The 22,562-nt window shown below is 37.9% G+C and overlaps 1 protein-coding gene and 1 pseudogene across 1 annotated transcript; one reads left to right on the forward strand and one right to left on the reverse strand.

The window, feature by feature from the left end:
* Positions 1-351: 351 nt before the first annotated feature.
* The window catches only part of LOC127799821 (uncharacterized), a 117,858-nt pseudogene continuing 95,647 nt past the window's right edge, over positions 352-22,562 (forward strand).
* On the reverse strand, positions 18,617-20,740 carry LOC127798891 (AAA-ATPase ASD, mitochondrial-like). The gene is made up of 3 exons (XM_052332533.1): positions 20,202-20,740; positions 19,417-19,936; positions 18,617-19,270 (listed from the first exon to the last, which is right to left on the reverse strand). The coding sequence occupies exons 1-3, from the start codon at positions 20,624-20,626 to the stop codon at positions 18,740-18,742; spliced, it is 1,476 nt and encodes a 491-aa protein (XP_052188493.1). The 5' UTR covers positions 20,627-20,740; the 3' UTR covers positions 18,617-18,739.

Below are 22,562 nucleotides of genomic sequence, written 5' to 3' on the forward strand. Positions count from 1 at the left end.
CACCCCAATTTTTCTTGGAGAAATGATTCTGGAAATCATTCTCAACCTCCCTTCCCTGCACAACAATACACCTTCCAACAAAATCAAGATTCTTCATCCAATACTTACCAACCTCCTCATAGGAGATCTTTGGAAGATACCTTACACCAGTTCATCCAAAGTCAAACATGTATCAACAATCAGGTTGCTCAGCTTGTAAAAAATCAAGACCAAACAAATATAGCCATAGAAGACATTAGGAGCCAGTTGACCAAGATAACACAAACATTGAGTGTGAGAGAACCCGGAAGGTTTCCATCCCAAACTAATCCTAACCCAATTAGGCAAACCAACCAGGTAGAAGGTTCAAATAGTGAAACCAACACTCATGAACAAGTGCAAGCAGTGACTGCCCTAAGAAGTGGAAGAATAATTGAGAAACCAACTGATCCTAGGATAAACCAACATGTTGATGAAGAAAAAGAACCAAAAGATCATGAATCCACCGTGGAAAAAAATGAAAAAAATAAGAAAAATGAAAAACAAAAAGAAGATGAGAAAGAAATTCAATATAGGCCCAAACCACATTTTCCACAAAGGTTGAATCATTTGAAAAAAGAGCAACAAAATGCAGATATATATGAAGTGTTTAAGCAAGTGAGAATCAACATCCCGCTGTTGGATGCAATCAAACAAACACCTTCATATGCAAAATTTTTGAAAGATCTGTGCACTGTTAAAAGAAAAACAAATGTGCATGAAAAGGCATTCTTGACTGAACAAGTCAGCGCCATTCTCCAATTGAAAACTCCTCCCAAATACAAAGACCCAGGCTGTCCAACCATTACATGCATCATAGGAAGTCAAAAGGTTGATCGAGCACTCTTGGATTTAGGAACTAGTGTCAATTTGTTGCCATACAGTGTGTATCAACTGTTGGGATTAGATGAGCTTAAACCCACTAGAGTGACCCTTCAGCTGGCTGATCGATCAGTCAAAGTTCCACGAGAAATTGTGGAGGATGTTCTGGTATAAATCGATAAATTCTACTTTCCAGTGGACTTCATCGTTTTGGACACCCAGCCGCATCAGGGGCCTCAACCTCTTGTGCCAGTCATCTTAGGTCGACCATTCCTTGCCACATCAAATGCCATCATCAACTGTAGGAATGGTGTGTTAAAGCTATCTTTTGGGAACATGACTGTAGAAATGAATATCTTCAGGGTAGCCAAACACCAGGACACTGAGAGTGAAGTGGAGGAGATAAACTTGATCCAAACACTGACCAATGACTATTTTGAAGAGTTCATGAGGAGACCCAAAGAAGGAAATCAAGATCTTGAAGAAATAAAAGAAGTGGAAGTCATAGGCAAAGAAAGTGAGAAGCCTACATGGATGCCTGGTTTAAAGCCATTAAGGAACTTGGACAGTAAGCTCATGGCTCCTGATAGCCATCAGTCCACGCCTGAGAGAAAGCCATTGCCCAGTGATTTGAAGTATGTCTTTCTAGGAGAAGGGGAAGCATTCCCAGTGGTGATCTCTTCAAGTTTGACACCTCAGCAAGAGCAACAACTGATAGAAGTTCTAAAAGCACACAGGAAGTCATTAGGATGGACCATTTCAGATTTGCAAGGTATTAGCCCTTTGATCTGTACTCATAAGATATTCTTGGAAGAAGGAGCAAAACCAGTTAGGCAAATGCAAAGGAGATTAAATCCCAACATGAAAGAAGTTGTCAGAAAAGAAGTGTTTAAGCTATTGGATGCTGGAATAATTTACCCAATCTTTGATTCTAAGTGGGTAAGTCCAACACAGGTAGTACCCAAAAAGTCTGGAGTCACTATTGTAAAAAATGAGAACAATGAACTGATTCCCACGCGTATCCAGACAGGATGGCGTATGTGCATTGATTATAGAAAACTCAATTCTGTGACAAGGAAATATCATTTTCCTTTGCCTTTCTTGGATCAAGTTCTAGAGAGAATAGCAGGCCAAGCCTACTATTGTTTCTTAGATGGGTACTCAGGGTACAATCAGATAGAAATTGCACTAGAAGATCAAGAGAAGACTACTTTCACATGTCCATTTGGGACATTTGCATACAGGAGCATGCCATTTGGGTTATGTAATGCTCCAGCCACCTTTCAAAGGTGTATGATGAGCATTTTCAGTGAAATGGTTGAACAGATTGTTGAAGTATTTATGGATGACTTTTCTGTTTATGGAAGTAACTTTGAGGCCTGTTTGGAGAATCTGAAAAAGATTTTAGCAAGATGTGAGGAAACAAATCTGATACTCAATTGGAAAAAATGTCACTTCATGGTGAAACAGGGCATAGTCTTGGGGCACATCGTTTCATCTAGGGGGATGGAGGTAGACAAGTCAAAAATTGAAACAATTAAAAAACTCTCCATCCCTAGGAATGTGAAAGACATCAGAAGTTTTTTGGGACATGCAGGGTTTTATAGGAGATTCATTGCTTCCTTTAGCACCATAACAAGACCCTTGTGCCATTTGTTGTCTCAGGATGTTCCGTTTGAATAGAGTCCTGCCTGTCAAAATGCTTTTGATAAATTGAAAGATGCACTCATTTCAGCACCTATCATTCAGCCCCCTGATTGGTCCCTCTCGTTTGAACTTATATGCGATGCTAGTGATTACACGGTAGGAGCTGTGTTAGGGCAGAGGAAGGATAAAAAACCTCATGTGATATACTATGCTAGCAAAACTCTTAATGAGGCACAAAAGAATTACACCACTACAGAGAAAGAGTTACTAGCAGTTGTCTTTGCCTTGGACAAGTTCCGATCTTACCTCGTAGGGTCACTAGTGATCATTTTTACTGATCACACTGCTCTGAAGTATTTGTTCACAAAGGAAGATGCAAAACCCCGTCTCCTCCGATGGATCTTACTCCTGCAAGAATTCAACATTGAAATCAGAAACAAGAAGGGAGTAGAAAATGTGGTGGCTGACCATTTGTCAAGGATTCCAAGTCAAGATCTCACACAATTTGATGAACCAATTCATGACAATTTTCCTGATGAGCAACTGTTTGAAGTGAATGTTATTCATGCATCATCTGTTGTCCCTTGGTATGCCGACATTGCGAACTACCTGGCAACTGGTTTGATCCCAGACCATTGGAGTAAGCAAGATAGGCATAAATTCTTCAGAAAAGTCAGAACCTTCTTTTGGGATGAGCCCTACCTCTTCAAGTATTGTCCTGACCAAATCATCCGTAGATGCATACCCGATCATGAGCAATAAAGTGTCATTAATTTCTGTCATACTCTTGCATGTGGAGGCCATTTTTCTGTCAAGAAAACAGTTGCAAAAATTTTTTAGAGTGGATTTTATTGGCCGACACTGTTCAAGGATGTGTATAAGTTCTGTTCAAGTTGCGATCGATGTCAAAGGTTAGGAAGTCTGTCAAGGAGAAACATGATGCCGTTACATCCGATCCAAGTGTTAGAAGTTTTTGACTGTTGGGGTATGGATTTTATGGGCCCATTTGTCAATTCATTTGGTCATGAATACATCTTACTTGCTGTTGACTATGTGTCCAAATGGGTAGAAGCAATCCCGGCCAGAACAAATGACCATAGAACGGTAGTGAAATTTTTGAAAGAAAACATATTCAGTCGATTTGGGATGCCACGAGCAATCATCAATGATGGGGGTTCTCATTTTTGTAATAAAGTTGTGGCAGGATTAATGAAGAAATATGGTGTACTGCATAAGGTTGCAACACCATACCATCCTCAAACCAATGGTCAAGCCGAGCTAGCCAATAGGGAGATTAAGCGCATATTGAAAAAGACTGTTGCTGTTAATCGTAAGGATTGGTCCTTAAGACTAGTAGACGCTCTTTGGGCATACAGGACAGCTTACAAAACAATTTTGGGAATGTCTCCCTATAGGCTAGTATACGGTAAATCTTGTCATCTGCCGGTGAAAATTGAGCATAAAGCATATTGGGCAATTCATAAGATCAACAAGAGTCTAACTGAAGCAGGCTTATCTAGGAAGCTCCAATTGAATGAGCTTGAGGAAATTCGGAATGAAGCATTTGAAAATGCACGATTGGCCAAGGTTCGCATGAAAGAGTTACATGATCGGCACATCATTCGAAAAAGCTTTCAGGTAGGGCAACAGGTACTCTTGTATGATTCTCGATTGCATCTATTCTTAGGAAAATTGAAGTCTCGATGGGTCGGCCCCTTTGTAATCAAGTCCATCTCAGGATATGGGGCCTTTGAGATAGAAAATCCGGAGTCAGGACAACTTCTTACAGTCAATGGTCATAGGTTGAAACTATACCAAGGTAGTGTTGAGGAGAATGAAGGCATTGTGGATTTGGATGATCCATCATCATCTGATGAGTAGGGAAAGTTTCCTATCGTCTGGGAATCTGACGTTAAAAGACCACTTTTCCATTTAGGTTAAATGGATGTCTCTAGATTTGGGACATTAAAAAAAAATAAAAAAAATATAAAAAAATAAAAAAAATATTAAAAAAAAAGGAAGTATATAAAAATATATATATATAAATTGTTTCTTTTTGCATTATTCAAATAATATTTCTCTGTGTGCATTCTAAATAAAATTTTTCCATACGAGTTCATGCATTGAAGACCGTCAGGTATACCTATCTTCTATCCTTTTATTGCCGATTGAGGACAATGCGCAATTTAAGTTGGGGGGTAAGGTGTACTTAAAGAATTGACTTTAGATGACTTGATAAAATTGATTTTGGATGACTTGATAATATTATCTTGTGTGGTATATATGATTTTATTGGGCCCCTAAAAAAAAAAAACAAAAACAAAAATTTACCAAAAAAAAAAAAATTTAATAAAAAAAAAAATTTGAATTGAGAGAGACAGAGTTGACGTTGGTGGTAGCCATTTTTTTTTCGATCAGTGCAATCACACTGCCCTATAAAGAAAGAGGCACACTGCCAAATGTTGAAAAATGAGGCACCAAGCGTTGAAAAAGAGACGCTAAGTCTGACGGTGCAATTATGGCATGCCTCGAGTCAAATGTAGAATAGTGATGCCCATTGCTCTATAAGAAACTCCATATCTGTATGAGGCAAGCCACCCTTCTTTGAGCTCAGTCTTCTCTCCTTTGTATTATTCTCTGATCAGGTACTCTCATCCCTTTTGTAAAGTTTATAGTTCTTTACTTTCTTCTTAGTATAGTTTTTTTTTTAAAAAAAAAAATGGATCTTTATCTCTCAAAAATTCACAAGTACTATCCATCTCTCCCGCAGAATGATCTGAAAAAAATTTATGCTGTTAGGTGTGAAAGACTTAGGCTGTTGATGCGTAATAACATCCCTGAAGATATTCGTTGACTGATCGAAGCAAAAGTTCGATTAGCTGGTGAAACTTCACCTAGTTTTAAGCACTTTCCAGGCTTAGGGAAGAGTAGTTTTGCAAAGAAAAGAAGAGCGAAAAGAGTGAATGGTTGTTACAAATGTGCTCGATGGACCTGTAACACACGATTCAAATCTGTGGGGTTTACGTCCATAAATCGAGAAGATAAAATTAGTTTCATAAAGGATGGACTGAGTAAGGAGTCTTTGGATGATATCCGGTTGACTCTTGAGACGCATCCATGTGGAATAGTGCAAAGAGAACTTCTTGCTTTATAGACCCAGTTCAGAAGTGACCACCAACGCTATAGTCTTGGGAATCTGACTAAAAACGACCCTGTTTGCCAATCTATAAGAAAATTGGATGGGAAGCTTATCCTCGCTTCATAGAAAGTGTTTAAGCCGTTTCTGGACGTAAAACCAGAGGAAGATGTGAGCCACAATCACAACTACTTATACATACGCATGATTTTTCTTTGTATTTATTTCTTGTTGAATTGTTATATAGCTACTTTTGATCGCCAAACTTCTTTCTAGGGCATACAAAATGAACAAACATGGAAGGCCAGTTAGTTCGTCGAATTAAAACTATATGTGTACTTTGTGGCTCTCAACTTGGGAGCGATATTTGTTACGCATTTACAGCGAGCGAACTTGGCCAAAAATTAGGAGAAAAAAAAATTAATTTGGTATATGGAGGGGGAAGTCGTGGATTGAATGGTTATGTTTTACAAGCTGCACATCTTGGAAAATCATCTGTGGTAGGTATAATGCCAATCCCTTTGGCTGAACCACATATTTTCAGGATTACACGTGGTCAACTTATAGAAACGACTTCTATGTCTGAACGCATGGCTTGTAAGATTTATCAGTCAGATGCCTTTATTGCTTTACCAGGAGGTTTTGGAACACTTGAAGAAATCTTTTGTATAATCTCCTGGGTCAAGAGTAATCTCCATACAAAACCCATTGGACTTTTAAATGTTAACCATTTTTTCGATGGGTTGCTCTCTTTTCTTGATCAGGCTGTGGACAAAGAGTTCATTTCTCTTTCAACAAGAAAGATTCTCATTTCTGCATCTACCATTGATGAACTGTTAGAGAAATTACACGCTTATATTCCACAGTACGATCCTCATGAGCCTCGAATAGACTGGTCTAAGGCAATTAGTAACAAGCGCCAAAGGGGTCCGATTAATTTAGATTTATCACTGTGAGAAATGCTCTTTATGAAGATGGTTGAGTAAGGAGTACTTTTTGTACTCTTGAGACGCATCTAGTTATTGTACAACTTGCAGGATTTTTCTTGGTTGTGTTCTTAAAAAAAAAAAAATTGTGGAATGTTGTTAGCAAAGTCTTCGATAAGATGGCTGAGTAAGGAGTACTTTTTGTACTCTTGAGACGCATTTTGCTTATCTTATGACTTGCATGAAATTTTTATTTTGGTGTGAAAATATAAATATATATCTATATGGTATGCTCATTTGTTGTTTAAGTTTTAGCAGTTCACATCAAATCTATGGACTTGTGGAGTTACAGGTATTCCTAACAACTCTAATTTATTACTGTAATTCAAGTTGGGGGGTGTAAGGTCTAGTTATGAATCATCTAGTTTATATTTAACTGTGAGTTTGTTATTACTAGTTTGTAGTCTTGTAGGAATTGATTATCTTTATCTGCTCTTATAAAAAAAAAAAAATTATGTGTTTTAAATAATGCTATTCCTAAAGCTTTGAAGTTATGCACTGATAGCCGGTTAAGTTTGCAATACGAAACATGAATGCATTGATTTCTTATTTGAAAACGTATATGCATGAGAATAAGTACTTTGCATTTATCAAGGATTCAAAATTTAGAAATTAGTTATCGGTCATAAAGTCAAAGGTAACAGTAATTAGCTGATTAGTACACTGTATGATTTCTCAATAGAAGTGGAGACTATTACCTAAGTGAGTGTTTGAGCCTACTAAACCGTTAATTCTGAGTGAAATAACACTTACTCTAAATATGCTTTATTGTTTATCTTATCTTTTCAATGGCTTCAAAACATCAATTCGCTTTGAATGTCTAGTATGATAACGGATAAGTTTGACTGGTTTCAAACTCTGAATTAGATGACTGAGTATCATCGTTTTGTAGAAGCATGATAGAGGGATCAATTTCTTTCATTTTGAGCTTATTAAACTTTTTTTTTTCTTTAAATTAACCTCCTTTGGTAGCACATTTGAGCCATTTGTAGTACAACTTCCTTCGCTACCCTTGTTTTACCCAAAACCATATGTATTTTGACCAACCTGGTGTGTTTTTGGGAATTAATCTGTCTATCTATTTTCATATTTAAAAAAAAAAAAGAAGAAAAAAAGTAAAAAAAAGGAAAAAAAAAAGAAGAAAAAAAAGTGAAAAAAAAGGGCAATTTCTCTTAGTTATTCAGCATAATTGTTTCAAAATAAATGCTAAATATATATATATATATATATCCCGACACAATCTTTGCACAATCTATCTTTTTTTTGACAACTCGTATTAACCTCATAGCCCCATTACAACCCAGTCTGGTCCCTTTCGATGCTATAAATCATGTGATCTCAGAATTCGAGTTTGGAATAGGGAATCATGTTTAAATTCAGAAGTTACTCATCTAGAGCATTATTCCAATCATGAAGGTATGTCAATTTCCTTATTCTTTTATGAAAATACGTTCCTTGTATTTGGGATGACACCGAATTTTGAACTTGTTCTACATTTACTCTTATAATGGTGCACCCCCTTGTGTGTACACCTGAGGAATCCTTTTTATTGGAGGAAAAATCTATAGTAAGGTTTGAAGTTAAAACTTCAAGGGAGTAAGTCTGTGTGTTGGTTATCCTAATTACTATTCCTGAGATTGTATGACTTTTAACCAAAAATCTGATTTAGAATGCTAAATTATTTATTTAATTTTATGCATTTCGGTTTCGAATTTGAAATTTTTACATTCATACAGTTATTAAAGCTTGGCATGTGTATAGTCTGATTGCTAAGGGACTAGCAATGTTTAAGTTGGGGGGTATGATTAGTGGTTAATTTTGTAAAAATTTTATTATAATTATACCCTTCTTTTGATCTTAAATATGGTTTAAATTAGATATTAATATATATTTTATGGTTATATGTAAGTTTAAATTGAAAGATGAATGAAATGAAGTTCTAAAATAAATAATAATAATATATAAAATTATATATAATACATATACATCATTATATGCATGCATGTAATATATATATATATATAATATAATCTAATATATATATGTGTGCCATGTGTAATACATATATATATAATATATAATTTATTAATAATATTAAATTATTATTATTTTTTTAGTTTTATTTTATTTTTTGTAGGCATGAAGAATTCAAGCTCATGAAAAATTAAGGCCCAATTTGAGCAACCCATGGAATATATTATTTGGAAAAGGCCCAAGAATTATTTTTAATGCTAATGAAGATTAAAAAATCAATTTATAGAAATCTATTTTTATTTTTTATGTGAGAGCTTTATTAGGTGTGTTTTTTAGCTAAAATGCATTTAACTATTAGGTGGATATTATAGCTAAAATCCATTTAACTTTATGAGTGCTTTATTAGGTATGTATTTTAACTAAAATCCATTTAATATTAAGTGTGTATTATAGCTAAAATCCATTTAACTTTAAGTGTGTGAGTGCCCATTAGATATAATTATGTCTAATTGAATAATTGAAATTGTGTGGTTTGTATTGCATCTTGTGGCCTATAAATAGCTCACTTGATTGCATTTGTAAGTGTAATTATTATTCTTGAATCAAAGTTTAGTTGTTTCCTTATAATTCTCTCTTTGAGAATTGTTCTTGTTCTTTCCCCTTTTCTTTAGTATTCTCTCTTGTGATCTTACTTCCTTCATTTCTTCTTTTTAATTCTTATGTCATTTATTGTTACTTTATTATTCACCGCCTAAATGGCCGGTTAATTTATGTCTTTAAATTTCTGTAATTTTAATTCTTGTCTTTTAATTATTCACCGCTTAAATGGTCGGTTAGTTTATGCCTTTAAATTTATGCAATTTTAATTCTTGTCATTTAAATTATCCACCGCCTAAATGGCCGGTTAGTTTCTGCTATTTTAATTCTTGCTATTTAAATTCTGTTATTTAAATTATGTTGTTTAAATTCATGTCAATTAACTTTTAAATGAAAATGAGTAGCTAAATCTAATCTTGGGTTAAGGCAAAGACAGTGTCCAACGCCAATGATTCTCAAAGAAAACTACGCTTTAAATAAGTAACATTAATTTAAACTTCAGTATGAGTATGTTTTGATTATTGAGAAATCACTAGGTTTGGATTGGAGCGTAAGCCTAACTTAGAGCTTTCATGTCACGCATGAGAGTTACTAGAACTGGAAACGCTATCATACCCAAACCCGGATGATTAACTTAGTTGTTTTGTGTATTAATTGCAATTAAATTTATGGTAGTTGTTTAAATTAGAATCCCGCATATCATGTATGAGGATTGCTTAAACTAGAACTATCATCATCTCTAATTACATTTAATAACAAACTCTCATATCTGAAATTAAATTAATGTTGCTAATCTTTTCTGCTAAAATTTGGGAATCAACGGTTTGGCACTGAAATTGTCTTAACTCAAATACTATCCAATTTTATATTCTCACTTTAAGTATTTATTTCAATTACTGCCTTAATTTATTTCCTAGTATTTGTTGTTTAAAAAACCATAAAAAACTTTGTTGCCAATTTATCCAAATACGTGTGTACTTGTGTGTGACATTCTTTTTATTTTGTCATAAATAAATCTCTCAGTGGACGACCTGGACTCATTCAGAAAACATAAATTTAAATTTGGACTACAACTGCACTCGTACACTGACGAGTATAAACCTCTCACCTAAATAAAAAAAAATATAAAATTTTTATTGTGTTTTATTTTGTGTTTTAATTGCAGGGTGGGAGTGCAGCCAATGGGCATTCTCAATCTCAAGGATCCATCACCTTCTTAAGGGCATTTTTTGAAGTTTTCTCACTTCCATTCTCATCCTCTTAACACCAGTTACACCGGGTGTTACATTCCACCCTCCTTAAAGGAATTTCGCTCTCGAAATTCGCTTTACCATAATCTCCTACCCCAAAACAATCACATTCTCGGGCTACATGCCAAATTCTCCTGCTCGAGAATCCCACAACATATTCATTCCTTACATTTACCTCGGGTTACACTCACCTCAAGGTTTTGTTTTAGGCTTTTGATCCTCTAACTCTCGAGGACACTCAATAGCCGAACACGGCTTTGGCCTCCCGCCAAACCACACCTCTAGTCGCTGGTCATGCTTACTGCAACGATGTCCATCACTTGATGGATTTTCACTGACTCGAAGCATCATTTTGCAGTCCACTTCCCATTTTCCATCAATCAAACAAACTCTCACTAATATTGCATCGTTGATCAGTCTACCACGATTTTACACTGATCACACACGGCAACGTTTCTCATTGCCAATCACACATGGCCACGATTTTACGCTGGTCCAACCAGCAACGTCTTAGCACTGATCATCCACCACAATGTTTCTTTTAGTGCTCACAAGACACTAGGACACCCATTTGCCATGGAATACCGCCATAATCACACGCATGCAGAGCTTAAGTTGATCCTCATGGCAACCTCTCATTACCGATCAACTTATCGTGCTAGCACTACATGGGAAGCACCCATTTGGCTTACCTTGCCAACTTCGACCATTTCATACATGGTCTTCTACCTTAACCAGTCGACCCTCATTTATCGATATGATTACGCAAAATCGACACACCTAACATCATGTCAGGTAATTACACATTTCAACTATACGTGTATTACTCGAGTCCACCTCGAGCTTGGCGATGCACGCACCATTACCATCTCACCTCGAGCTTAACCATGCTCGGGCCACATCCTCAATTCTCCCTTATCTTCCATCTAACCAACTTGATTAGCTCTAACCGGATCGTTCGGCTCACAACCGACATAACCTTCCTCTAGGCACTACTCTTGCAATCATCGACTACCGCTTCTATATAAACTCCACCCACTGGGAATCACCCCTGCCCCTCATATGGAATTCACACTTCCACTTGATGACATAGGACTCACCTTCCTACTCAAGCACTCGTCATTTCGCTGGCTTTTCCTCGGGTAACCTTTCCTGATAAAGTTGTAGCGTCTTAGGAAGTTCATCCCACATTGTTGCCTCAAGCTCAACTTCTCCTGGGAGAACATCTCAAGTTCTACCCTGATCACATTTTGACTGCCATTGATAGCTCTCATTCCGGAGCCACACTCCTTTAGGTGGCACTATTCTGCCATAACCAACCATCTTTTACCACCTTGGATCACCTTTGCCAAATACGCATGGTCTAACCGCCAGGACCCGCTGAACCTTTATATTGCATACACGGCAACCAACAAGGCTTTACACCATAGTCCTCGAGCCTCACGCTCTTGTCATTGCCATCAGGTGCTAACACCTGGCAACTGATCCTGTGTCATCAATCGAAAACCCTCCAGTGCCACATGAGAACACTTCCTCATTTCGCATCAACACAACCAAGACTAACACCAGACTGCCATTGCGAGCTTTCACGGATTTCGAACCGTGCCTTAGCCACATGTTCAGCCTGCCACAACTCACTTAACTGGATTAGAGATCCTTTTATTCGAAGCCTTCATGCGCTTTAATATTCCCATCTCATGGTTGGCATCTAACTCGTAAATCTCACCCTCCATGGCACTTACATAACATTCTCGAGCCATTTACCGACTCCACCAATCGACCCATCTTCTTGCATCACCGCAAGGTCACATAGGGTCCATCATCTCAATTTACCCGATCAACTTCGGTCAAATTAACCACCACTACGTTAGCATCCTTTAACAAGAAGTATCACCACACATCTTGTTATCACGCCATAAGACATCACCCCCTCGATTCACAAATCTTCTTGCTGCCTTGACACTAAAAGCACTATCACCATACTTCAACCCTTACGGAATTTTAGATCTGGCCCAAGCATAACCTACAGCATACCCCAAGTTTTCGGCATCTAATCGTCTCCACTACAGACGAGTTACTCCACGTAGAGGGCTGCAGTCCCTCCTATGGACTAACTGTCTGTATCCAGTGTCCTTAGCAATAAACCCGTCAACTATAGGCATCAACCATAGCGTTATTCCCACGCTAGACCCGTTTTCCTTCCAGGGTTTCTTTTTCAAACATCTCATAGATCTTCTGTCCCTGACCATCTGCATAGTCACTGCGTTGCCCTGTGCTTTAGGCGCCGCAACACTTGGTCACCATCATCGTGTCACTCTCATACACTGGCCCAATACTGGTTCCCCATCGTATTGCCCTGTGCTTTAGAGAGTCAACACCCACCATGTGTCACTCCCATGCACTAGCCCAACACCGGTTCCCCATCGTATTGCCCTGTGCTTCAGAGAGTCAACACCCACCATGTGTCACTCCCATACACTAGCCCAACACTGGTTCCCCATTGTATTGCCTTGTGCTTCGGAAAGTTAACACCCAATCATTATTACCGTGTTGTCCTTTACACTGGCCCAACAACAGTTTCCAACAGCGTGGCTCAGGACCCTCTCTGATCTATTTCGCACCCCATAGTGTGACTTTCAGCCTTCCAGTCACACCTCTGATATTAAACTCAGCATGACTACCTCGCCACGCTCGCAGCCACTATTCTTACCAGGCTTCCTACTCGACAACAATCTATCGGATCACTACCGCGCTCCGCGATTCCTTCTTAGGACTACTCTAGATGTCGTATCCTTTACAGGAGATTCTTGGTCTCACCTGACCAAATTTCCTAAGGTGCTGCTCCAGATCTTCGACATCCGACCATTACCTGCAGTTCACTAAATTGTTCAGGCCCATGTGCCACTTGCCCTCACATGAGCCAACTCATTAGTCCTCTGCCACACGGTCCATAGCATAAGATCCTTCACACCGAGCCTTGCACCCATGGCATCAAAGCTACTTAAAGCCTTCTCGAGCTACGATGGTTCCGCCACCAACTTACCAAAGCCATCTTACTTGGTTATCCTTGTCTTAATAACTTCAAGCTCGTACCATGAGCCTCGCTCTTCCAGACTCTTCATCTCTTATCACTTAAGATACTCTCAATCCACTGCACACCTTGAGGTCTCATGATCTCACCCTACAAGATCTTACCTCACGGCTCTCGTTCAACATTTGAGAGCTCCAACTTTTATTACAATGGATCCAAACCCATCATGATTCATTTCACCACCTAGCTCAACCCAAAAGCTTGGTTATCAACTATCTCTCAATCCGCAACTGACACGCTGAGCCTACCTCAGGCTCTGGCACCCATAACCATAGAGTACCCACCGTTACCCTCCGGGTAAATTGAGACCTCTCATCTCTCCTTGCACACTCACGTATGCATTCAGTCACTACACCCGGCCTGGCCTTCCCGCACGCCTCGATCGGGCTTCCTTAACTTGGAACTAAAATTCCTGGGCTTCCACATTGCTTACCATGCCCCTGCCCACTTGGCATCCAAAGTTGGCATTTCTTGTGCACGCATAGCCCATGGATGTCCTATTGCCACAATTCACTACCCTCGGCCCACACACCACTCATACCCTTCATTGGGTGACCTCTACGTCTCCCATCAAGGGTCTCATAACCTTAGGCGTCATCTCGATCCCAAACATCATAATGAGGGTCTATTCACCTCTCATCTCTCGACTTTAGGCGTCTCGCCTGACCCTAAGCGTCAATGAGAGTTAGATTGGCCCATCATCCATCAATCACACAAACGGTTACATGGCCTTTCCCAATCAGGACTTCCAATCCCATGGCTCCCACGCGCATATCTATGCATGCCCAACTCCTTTATCCCAAACCTGGATTCTCCTGGATTCCAGTTCGACTCACTTGGGACTTCCATCTCATATAAACACCCGCTAGGGTCCATTTGCCAAACATCTATCCCTTCTTAGGATAAATCTCGTTTCCTCATGAAACTAACTAGGGTCTACTCATACCCTAGGCATGACCCCTCCAGGATCGTCATAACGATACAATCACATGGCATCATATGCATCCCTCATGCATATCGCACACCCGACTCCCCTCGGTAACTTTCTGTAAGCCACCAACGTCATGTCTACTCTGGCCATGACTAGCATATATCTCACATGCTCGCTTCGCCTAGAGCCTCTTTACAAGCAACCTTCGCTTACTCCATTCCTGGAGCTCGTCACACCACCTGTTGACGACTTCTTTCTTTGGGTTTCGAGCTGATTTTAGCCTTAGCTCACCCTAGTCGAAGCACACCACCCATGGAAACCACTCCATTTCCTCATACCTGCTTGATCATCTCCCCCAACATAGGGGTGCTCCGCTAATCTCTTCCCGGATTAGATATACTTCGGGCTCTCCTTGTCCCATCACAATTTTTATCATGACTCGGTTTCGTATCCCCACACAAGCCTCAATACTTTAATCACAAGGAAATCTCATCCTTAAAATGCTTCATGAACCCTCAAATTTCTACATTCGGGTCCCCGATACCAATCCCACACTTGGGCATTTGACTCTTTTTTGCTCGACTCGTATATCTCTTACGGTATATCATCTCGACCCATGATATTTTTCCTATTCCTATCGCAGGAATATCCGAGCACTCTTTTCTCATAGCCACCAGCTTTAATGTCCCGACCCATCTCCTAGGGTCTTTGGTCATTTGTGGTTCTACTTCCAAGGCCCTCTGATCGACCTTCAACCACATTTCTCCAAGCATCCTCCACTTGATGCGTTAACCATCGCTCTGATACCAAACTGTAATGCCCCGCTCCCACTTACGGGTGTTACTCGTGAACAATCACCCGGATTGTCCACCTGCCCGATCTGGGTGAAGGATTGACCATGTTTCAAGACGAAACGCCCTAGGTGGGAACTAGGCTCGTCTTTCCCTTCCCTAAATCCCAGGATTCACTAGCAGAATTGGGCTTTAGCCACACCGCATTGGCTATAAAGAAAATCTCATTCAGACACCCAATCGTCATTTTGTCAATTATTTTTAATTCTTTTCCCATTCAAGAATTTTTTTTTCTTTTACCGGGCTCCATAAATCACCATTAAAAATCAATCCATTGAATGATTACCAAATTTGGAGGAAAAACTCAAATTTTTAATTTTTCAAAATTTCGACATTTTCTCCAAAAAGTCCGAAAAATCCCTTTATTTTGAAATTTCCTCCGGAGCCCAAAATCAATTAAGAAATGCCCCAATTTCTCCCAAAAATTCCAAATTTTTAAAAAATTTTGGCCGGCTGGGCCCGTTGGCACGCCCGGGGCCCTGCTGGGCGCTGGCCGCGCGGGCTGGCTGTGCATGCCACGCAAGCCCGGGCGGCCGCCCGCACGCGGCCGCAGCCACCCGCGCGCGCGGGGCTGCTGCTGGTTGCTTCCGAATCTTCTTTTTTTTTTTTTTTTTTTCTTTGGGCCTTCCTAACCCAAACTTTCCAGAATTTAAATTAAATAAATAAACTTCACTTTCCTCTCATCTCTTATTTCTTTCATTCTTTTTACAAATGGCCAAAAGGGAGACAAGTCTTCCACACTTGCCATTTTATATTAGCCTTTTCATATTTCAAGAATGCATCCTAGCCATTCATTATAGGCACAATCCGTGTGCTTAAGGGAAAACTAAATCTCAACCATTCATTTTAATAAACAAGACTTCTCCCTTGGAGAAAACATAAGAATCACAATCCATGCCATTTAGTCTTCTTAGATCTCCACCCTTGACCTTGTCTTGAAATCTCAAAAATAGAATTTCTTTTCTATTTATTTAATTTGGTTATTTTCCCCCATCACATGAGAGACTACTTTGAATGACATAAACACTTTTTTTCTCATTTAAATAAATCTCATATTTTCCAAACATTAATGGGAGACCATTTTCCCATTTTCTTTTTGCATTTTCTTTTTAAGCAACAACATCATGGCTTGCATTTAACACTTGAAATATCATTTATTCACCAATTTAAATTTCTTTTAAATGGCTATTCTTGATTCACAAGATCATGCCATGTGTCCCTAGCTACCATCTCCCAATTTCTCATTTCTTTCCTATTTAAATTAATGGGACCATTTTCATAACCATCACACTTGAGAGACATAATTAATTTTTTTCTCACTAAATAAAATCTCCATATTTTCCAAGGCATTAATGATACTATTTTCTTTTGGATTTTCTTTAATCCATATAATCATGCCTCTCTTTAAATGCTTGAAAGACCATTTAACATTTCTTTTGCATTTAATTAATTCACCCAATTATACTTGAACCACAAAATGTCAAGTGTCACAACAAGACACTAATCTTGGCTTCCAAGTTTAATCTCCACCATCCATGTAGCATCACCACAATTATCCACCAATTTAGAAAAAATTAATTATTTTCATAAATAATTCAATATCCAATTTCCCTATTTTCCATAATTGAATTCTTCTATGGAATTAAATTCTAAAATTCTCAAAATACCCTTTGTGAATTTATTAATCCCATATATCTCCACATAAATACTAAATTGAGATTTTATTCACTTACACACTTAATTCCACATAGGAATTATTTTTAATTTATCAAAATACCCTTTTATTGGATTTCTATATCCAAATTACCAAAATACCCTTCTCATGGACATTCTCAATCTCAAGGATCCATCACTTTCTCAAGGGCATTTTTGGAAGTTTTCTCACTTCCATTCTCATCCTCTTAGCACCAGTTACACCGGGTGTTACATCTTTTTTAATGGCCACAGCGGACTCCTTCGTTGGACTTGCCATTGTTGTCTGCTCTGTCGGTCGTCCATTTCCGAGTGTGAAGCTTGTTGTCTCAAAGTTTTATTCCTGGTCCACAAGTCTACTAGCGACATCTCATGTCATATGGCGCGTGATACATCATTCTCCTATCGATATCCCCATATCGAACGAGATAGTAATTCATATGCTAATCCGTACTCAATTAATCAGATTCCTCGTCCAAATAATCTAAGAATTATGAATAATTTAAGAAATATTGTTATCAAATAATCTTGTTACATAATTTCAACACATTGAGAATAAAATTATCACACAAAAGATTTAGGGATAAACAAGTTATAATTGATTGAAGAAAATATGAATGAAAAAAAACCTTACATTTTATAGATTTATACAAAAATATAATAAATGCATAAAATGAGCCCGCTAGATTTCATTTAAATATAATATAATAGCACACAACACTAATAGTTATATGCATCATATTTTATAGATATTCAATCGATAGCTATCCACATGTTTACTATCTCCATCTCATGCAATATGACATGTGATTCACCATCTATGATCATTAGCATCCCATACTAATAAATGGTAATAGCATATGTTAGAGTCCGTAATTGATTAATTATTTTCTCTTATGAGAAATTTAAAGACTAGGAATTATTTTAAGAAATCTTATATTATAAATTTTTATCAAATATTCTTAATAGTTTAAGAATAAAATCATTAGGATATCTAGAGACCCATTCGTATATAATTAGAGATGTATGAATGAAGATATGATTATTTATTAATATGCAAGATTATATTATTAGATCCAACACATACGTTATATATTATTTAAATCTAGTATTAAGTCACTAACACCAACATCCTTTTCAATCTTGCAATGTTTCAATTTTAGGCTTGCAATGTACTCATTTCAATCTTATGATGATACTCTCATTTTAGTGTTGCGCTTCTTCTTATTTAATCTTGTTGTGTTTTTGTTTTAATCTTGTGGGGCTCTCATTCTAGTGTTGTAAATTCCCATTTTAATGTTATGTTTTTAATCTTGTGGTACTTTTATTTTAATCTTCTGGTGCTTCCGTTTTAATATTACGTTATTTTCATTTTAGTTTTGTGGAGCGCATATTTTTGATATTGAGGTGGGCCCTTCAATATCAAAGGCTGGAGGGAGCACGATACGACTGGATGGGTCAAAACCTATAAATTGACGAACAGAGAGAGACATTGAGCAATTCAGTTCTAATCACATAACAGTGCCACTAAATTCTGAGATCCAGAAACAGAGGGTTGGTTGATGATAAAACAATATATCAATTGTGCAGCTGCAAAACATATAAAAAAGGAGGTTTAATAAACCTCCTTTTTTTTTATTTTTTTCTCCTATTCTGCATCTTCTTATTCTTCATCATCTTTCTTCCCCTTCTTCTCTTCTTCTTCTTCTTCTTTCTTCCCTTTCTTCTCTTCTTCTTTCTTCCCCTACTTCACTTCTTCTTCTTCTTTCTTCCTCTTCTTCTCTTCTTCTTCTTCTTCTTCTTCTTCAGCTTTCCTCCTTGCCTTTTCCTTCGCCATCTCCAGCTCTTTGATCAAATTCTCCAGACAAGTCGCGGCATTTTCTTCTCTGGACTTCGGCATCAAATTCTCTGCAACATCCGCCGGTGTCATGTCGGTTTCCTCCAACAAGCGGCAAACCGTCGGGAACAAATGGTGGGATTCAATGTCCAGGTAGTTCTTGGCCAGCACCTTGAACGCTTCAAAGCCGCAGTACGAAAGTTCTATCTTCTTGTCCATTCGGCCTCTTCGTATCAGCGCCGGATCCAGCTTGTTGACGAAATTCGTGGTGAAGACGACGAGCCTCTCGCCGGCGCAAGCGGACCACAACCCGTCGATGAAGTTCAAGAGCCCGGACAGAGTTACCTCGCTCTCTTTCTTCTCATGATCTCTCTCTTTCATCTTCTTTCGAATCGGGTCCTCCTCTTCCTTCTTCTCTTCTTTCTTCTCTTCTTTATCCTTAGGTAAGCAAAACAACTCAATTATATATAGTCAAACAGTTTTGCCAGTACATACATGAATAGTAGTGGTTGTGGGTTCAAAAAGGAAAGGAAAGCAATATACACAGTAATATCAGTTAGATAAAAGGGTAAAGATTCAAAAACCTTTTGCCTCTGGCCGGTGAGATCGAGCGAGCAATCGATATCCTCGATGACTATAATGGACTTGCTTGCCGTGTCGATCAACAGCTTCCTCAGTTCAGTGTTATTCTTCACTGAAGTCAACTCCAGATCATAGATATCGTAATCCAGAAGATTGGCCATGGCGGCAATCATGGTGGATTTACCGGTCCCTGGAGGGCCATAGAGAAGATAGCCTCTCTTCCATGCCTTGCCAATCTTGGCGTAGTAATCCTTCCCGTTCTGGAAAGTGAGAAGATCGTCGATGATCGCTTGCTTCTTCTTTGGGTCCATAGCCAGAGTCTGGAAAGTTGCAGGGTGCTCGAACATCACATGGCTCCATGTGCTTCTTTTGTAGCCATACCAGTGTTCGCTCTTGTTGTTGGTGTACAACTTCCTCACCCTGTTCTTCACGGCGATGGCCTTCCCCTCCTCCATTACATGCTTCAAGTACAGCTTCGTGATGGTTTCCCGGTGCTTCTTGTGGAAAGAGAGTGCATAATACCTATCAATGTATATTGCTATTGTTATATAATTATCTCTTCAAATTCTGCTTTCATAGAGATATATATAGAGTTTGTCAGTTGGAATCCATTTTGGCGAATAAGGGATAGGGATACAGAGGAGACCATATATTTGATCTCAATAGAGTTGTAGCATATATATATAGGTCATCCCAATATAGACCACACCTCAATAATCATTAATACCTGCTATCAGAATTTCAATTTTATGGTTGAATGTGTGTGTGTGTGTGTGTGTGTGTGTACCTTCTCTCTTCTTTGTTGGGACAGAGGGAGATGGTCTGGTTGCTGGGACGATTCTTGCTGGAAGCCCACCAAATCTTGATGCCTCTGAAGTGATCGGAGATCTCCTCATGGTCATCCATGCTAAGCACCGGCGAGTGCGAGTCGCTCACCATGTCTGCCCGGAGCCGCTTCGCCGTCGTCGTGGAGTTGGCGCCCAGATACCTCTCGATGTTGGCGTAAGCCTTGCTCCTCTCGAACCTGTCGCCGGTAAATTCGTGGAAAGTGATCTTAACGTAGGGGTAAACCAGGCTCACCAATTTGTGAGCGTATTTCTCTATTTCGTCTCTAATTCTCAAGGGGAAGTATTGCTGGAACATCGCCCAGATTATCATCAGCCCAGTGAAGGCTGTGCCTAGTTTTCCGAACACTTCTCCTTCCATCATCATCGTCCTCTCGTCTTTCTTCGCTTCTGCTTCGTGTCAGGCTGCTGCTGCTACTTATACAGAGGAGACTGAAGAGAAATGGGGGAAGTTGCTTCGAATGCCTCCCTCTCGCGTTTGTCCGACTTGTCAAAGTTGTTTACTTTCAGTCTTAAGAGACTTAGACATTGACTCATCAATTAATATATTTTAAAAGACCAATATATATATATATAAAAGTTATTTTAGAAATGCTCAATTCTTTTCATTTATATTTGTCACTTGAGAAAAATGACTAGCTTTCCTTTCCAGCTATCCAAACGTAGGGCCCCACATTGGGAAATTCACAGACCCGGTGACGTCACGCTCCTTTGTTTAAAATTTTATGGATTGGATCTTTATGCTAAGTTGGCCTCATTTATAATAAAAAAAATATTTTATAATTAATTTAGTTTTCAGTCGAAAACTGAGATTGGGCGGAACAAAAGCGTGTGTTTGATTGAAAAAGGGATGAAAAAAGAAAATATTTTTTAATTTTATGAAAAATAATTCTTACCTCTCTTAGTTGTAATTTTTTATAAAAATAGATTAAAATATGTTTTAATGTGTTGTACCATACAAAAATTTCACGAAAAATGTTAACTAATTAAACATGCAAGTATGAAATTTTTTCTATTAATGTGATATTATCTATGAAAAGTAATTCCAATCAAACTTGGAAAAAGATAGAAAGGGTAAATATTTTTCAATTCTACGAAAAATAATTCCTACCTCCCATAATTACAATTTTCTATGGAAAATGAGTTAAAACATGTTCTCATATGTTATACTATGAAAATTTTTCATGAAAAATGTTAAACAATCAAATATGCAAGTATGGAAAATTTTTCATTGATGTGACATTTTCAATAAAAAATAATTTCAATTAAACATACCTTAAGGGTGCGTTTGATTGCAATGGTAGAAATTAAGTGGAAAGAAAATGAATTTTCGAGAATTGAATTATCTAAAATTAAATTCCAGACAAAATATCAATTGAAGGTGTTTAATTGGCTTAATTGAATTTTAAGAAATTGTTTAAAAATAAATTAAATATATTACACAAAATATTTAAAAAATCAAATATATATATACATATAGCTTGAGGATGCCATGGCCGTCGTCACTAGCCGCCGCTGCTACCTCCATAGCCGCCTTCAATGGCTATCGCCGCCGTTATTGGCCATCGCTACCGCCGCTCTTGCTCGCCCTCTCTCTCTCTTGCTCAGTTCATCTCTCTTGCTCAGTTCCTTTCTCTCCCTTAGTTGGTCGTCGCTTGGAAAATCTATTCCAACCCCTCTTCCCAATGAAAAAATGAATTCCAATAAAAATGGGAAACGAGGGTCACATGAGCCAAAGTGAGAAAATATTTTTCATAATAAAATTGGTTAATCAAACACTACGAAAGCTAGAATTTGATTAGAAATTGGCCATTTTCCATGAAATAAGTATGCAATCAAACACACTCTAATTTTTCTAAAATACTAAAACTTGAGACTAGATCAAACATACTTTAGTCCAAACTAAAATTTGGAACACCCCTACCGGTGACGAATACCCAAAGTATAACATCTTGCCTTTTATGTTAGTGTTTGATAATGTGGAAAATACATGAAAAATGTCCCGTCCAAGAAATTAAATTCTATGTTTGGTATTTAATATATTATATTTTTTATAAAATTGAATTTTATGGTACAACTATTAAAATATCATTTGACCTATTTTCTATGGAAAATCCATCTAATGGGGGTGGTTTTTGTTTTCCATGCAAATTGAAAAATATTTTCTTTTTCCACTAAATATTATCAAACACACCCTTATTATAATAAAATAAAGTTTATATATATATATATTATAAACTATCCAATTTCCTTATTTCATCAAATCTTTTACGACAGATGGTTTAAGATCAAATTTTATATTA

Source organism: Diospyros lotus, chromosome 4 (genome assembly GCF_014633365.1).
Source record: "Diospyros lotus cultivar Yz01 chromosome 4, ASM1463336v1, whole genome shotgun sequence".
Lineage (NCBI taxonomy): Eukaryota > Viridiplantae > Streptophyta > Magnoliopsida > Ericales > Ebenaceae > Diospyros > Diospyros lotus.

Bases quoted from the DNA above. Each gene is read 5' to 3' on its own strand.
- LOC127798891 (XM_052332533.1), bottom strand. From the start codon at position 20,626: ATGATGATGGAAGGAGAAGTGTTCGGAAAACTAGGCACAGCCTTCACT. The intron at 19,937-20,201 runs GTACACACACAC...ATACATTGATAG, and splicing joins CCCAACAAAGAAGAGAGAAG to GTATTATGCACTCTCTTTCC. The intron at 19,271-19,416 runs GTTTTTGAATCT...TGCTTACCTAAG, and splicing joins TCACCGGCCAGAGGCAAAAG to GATAAAGAAGAGAAGAAAGA.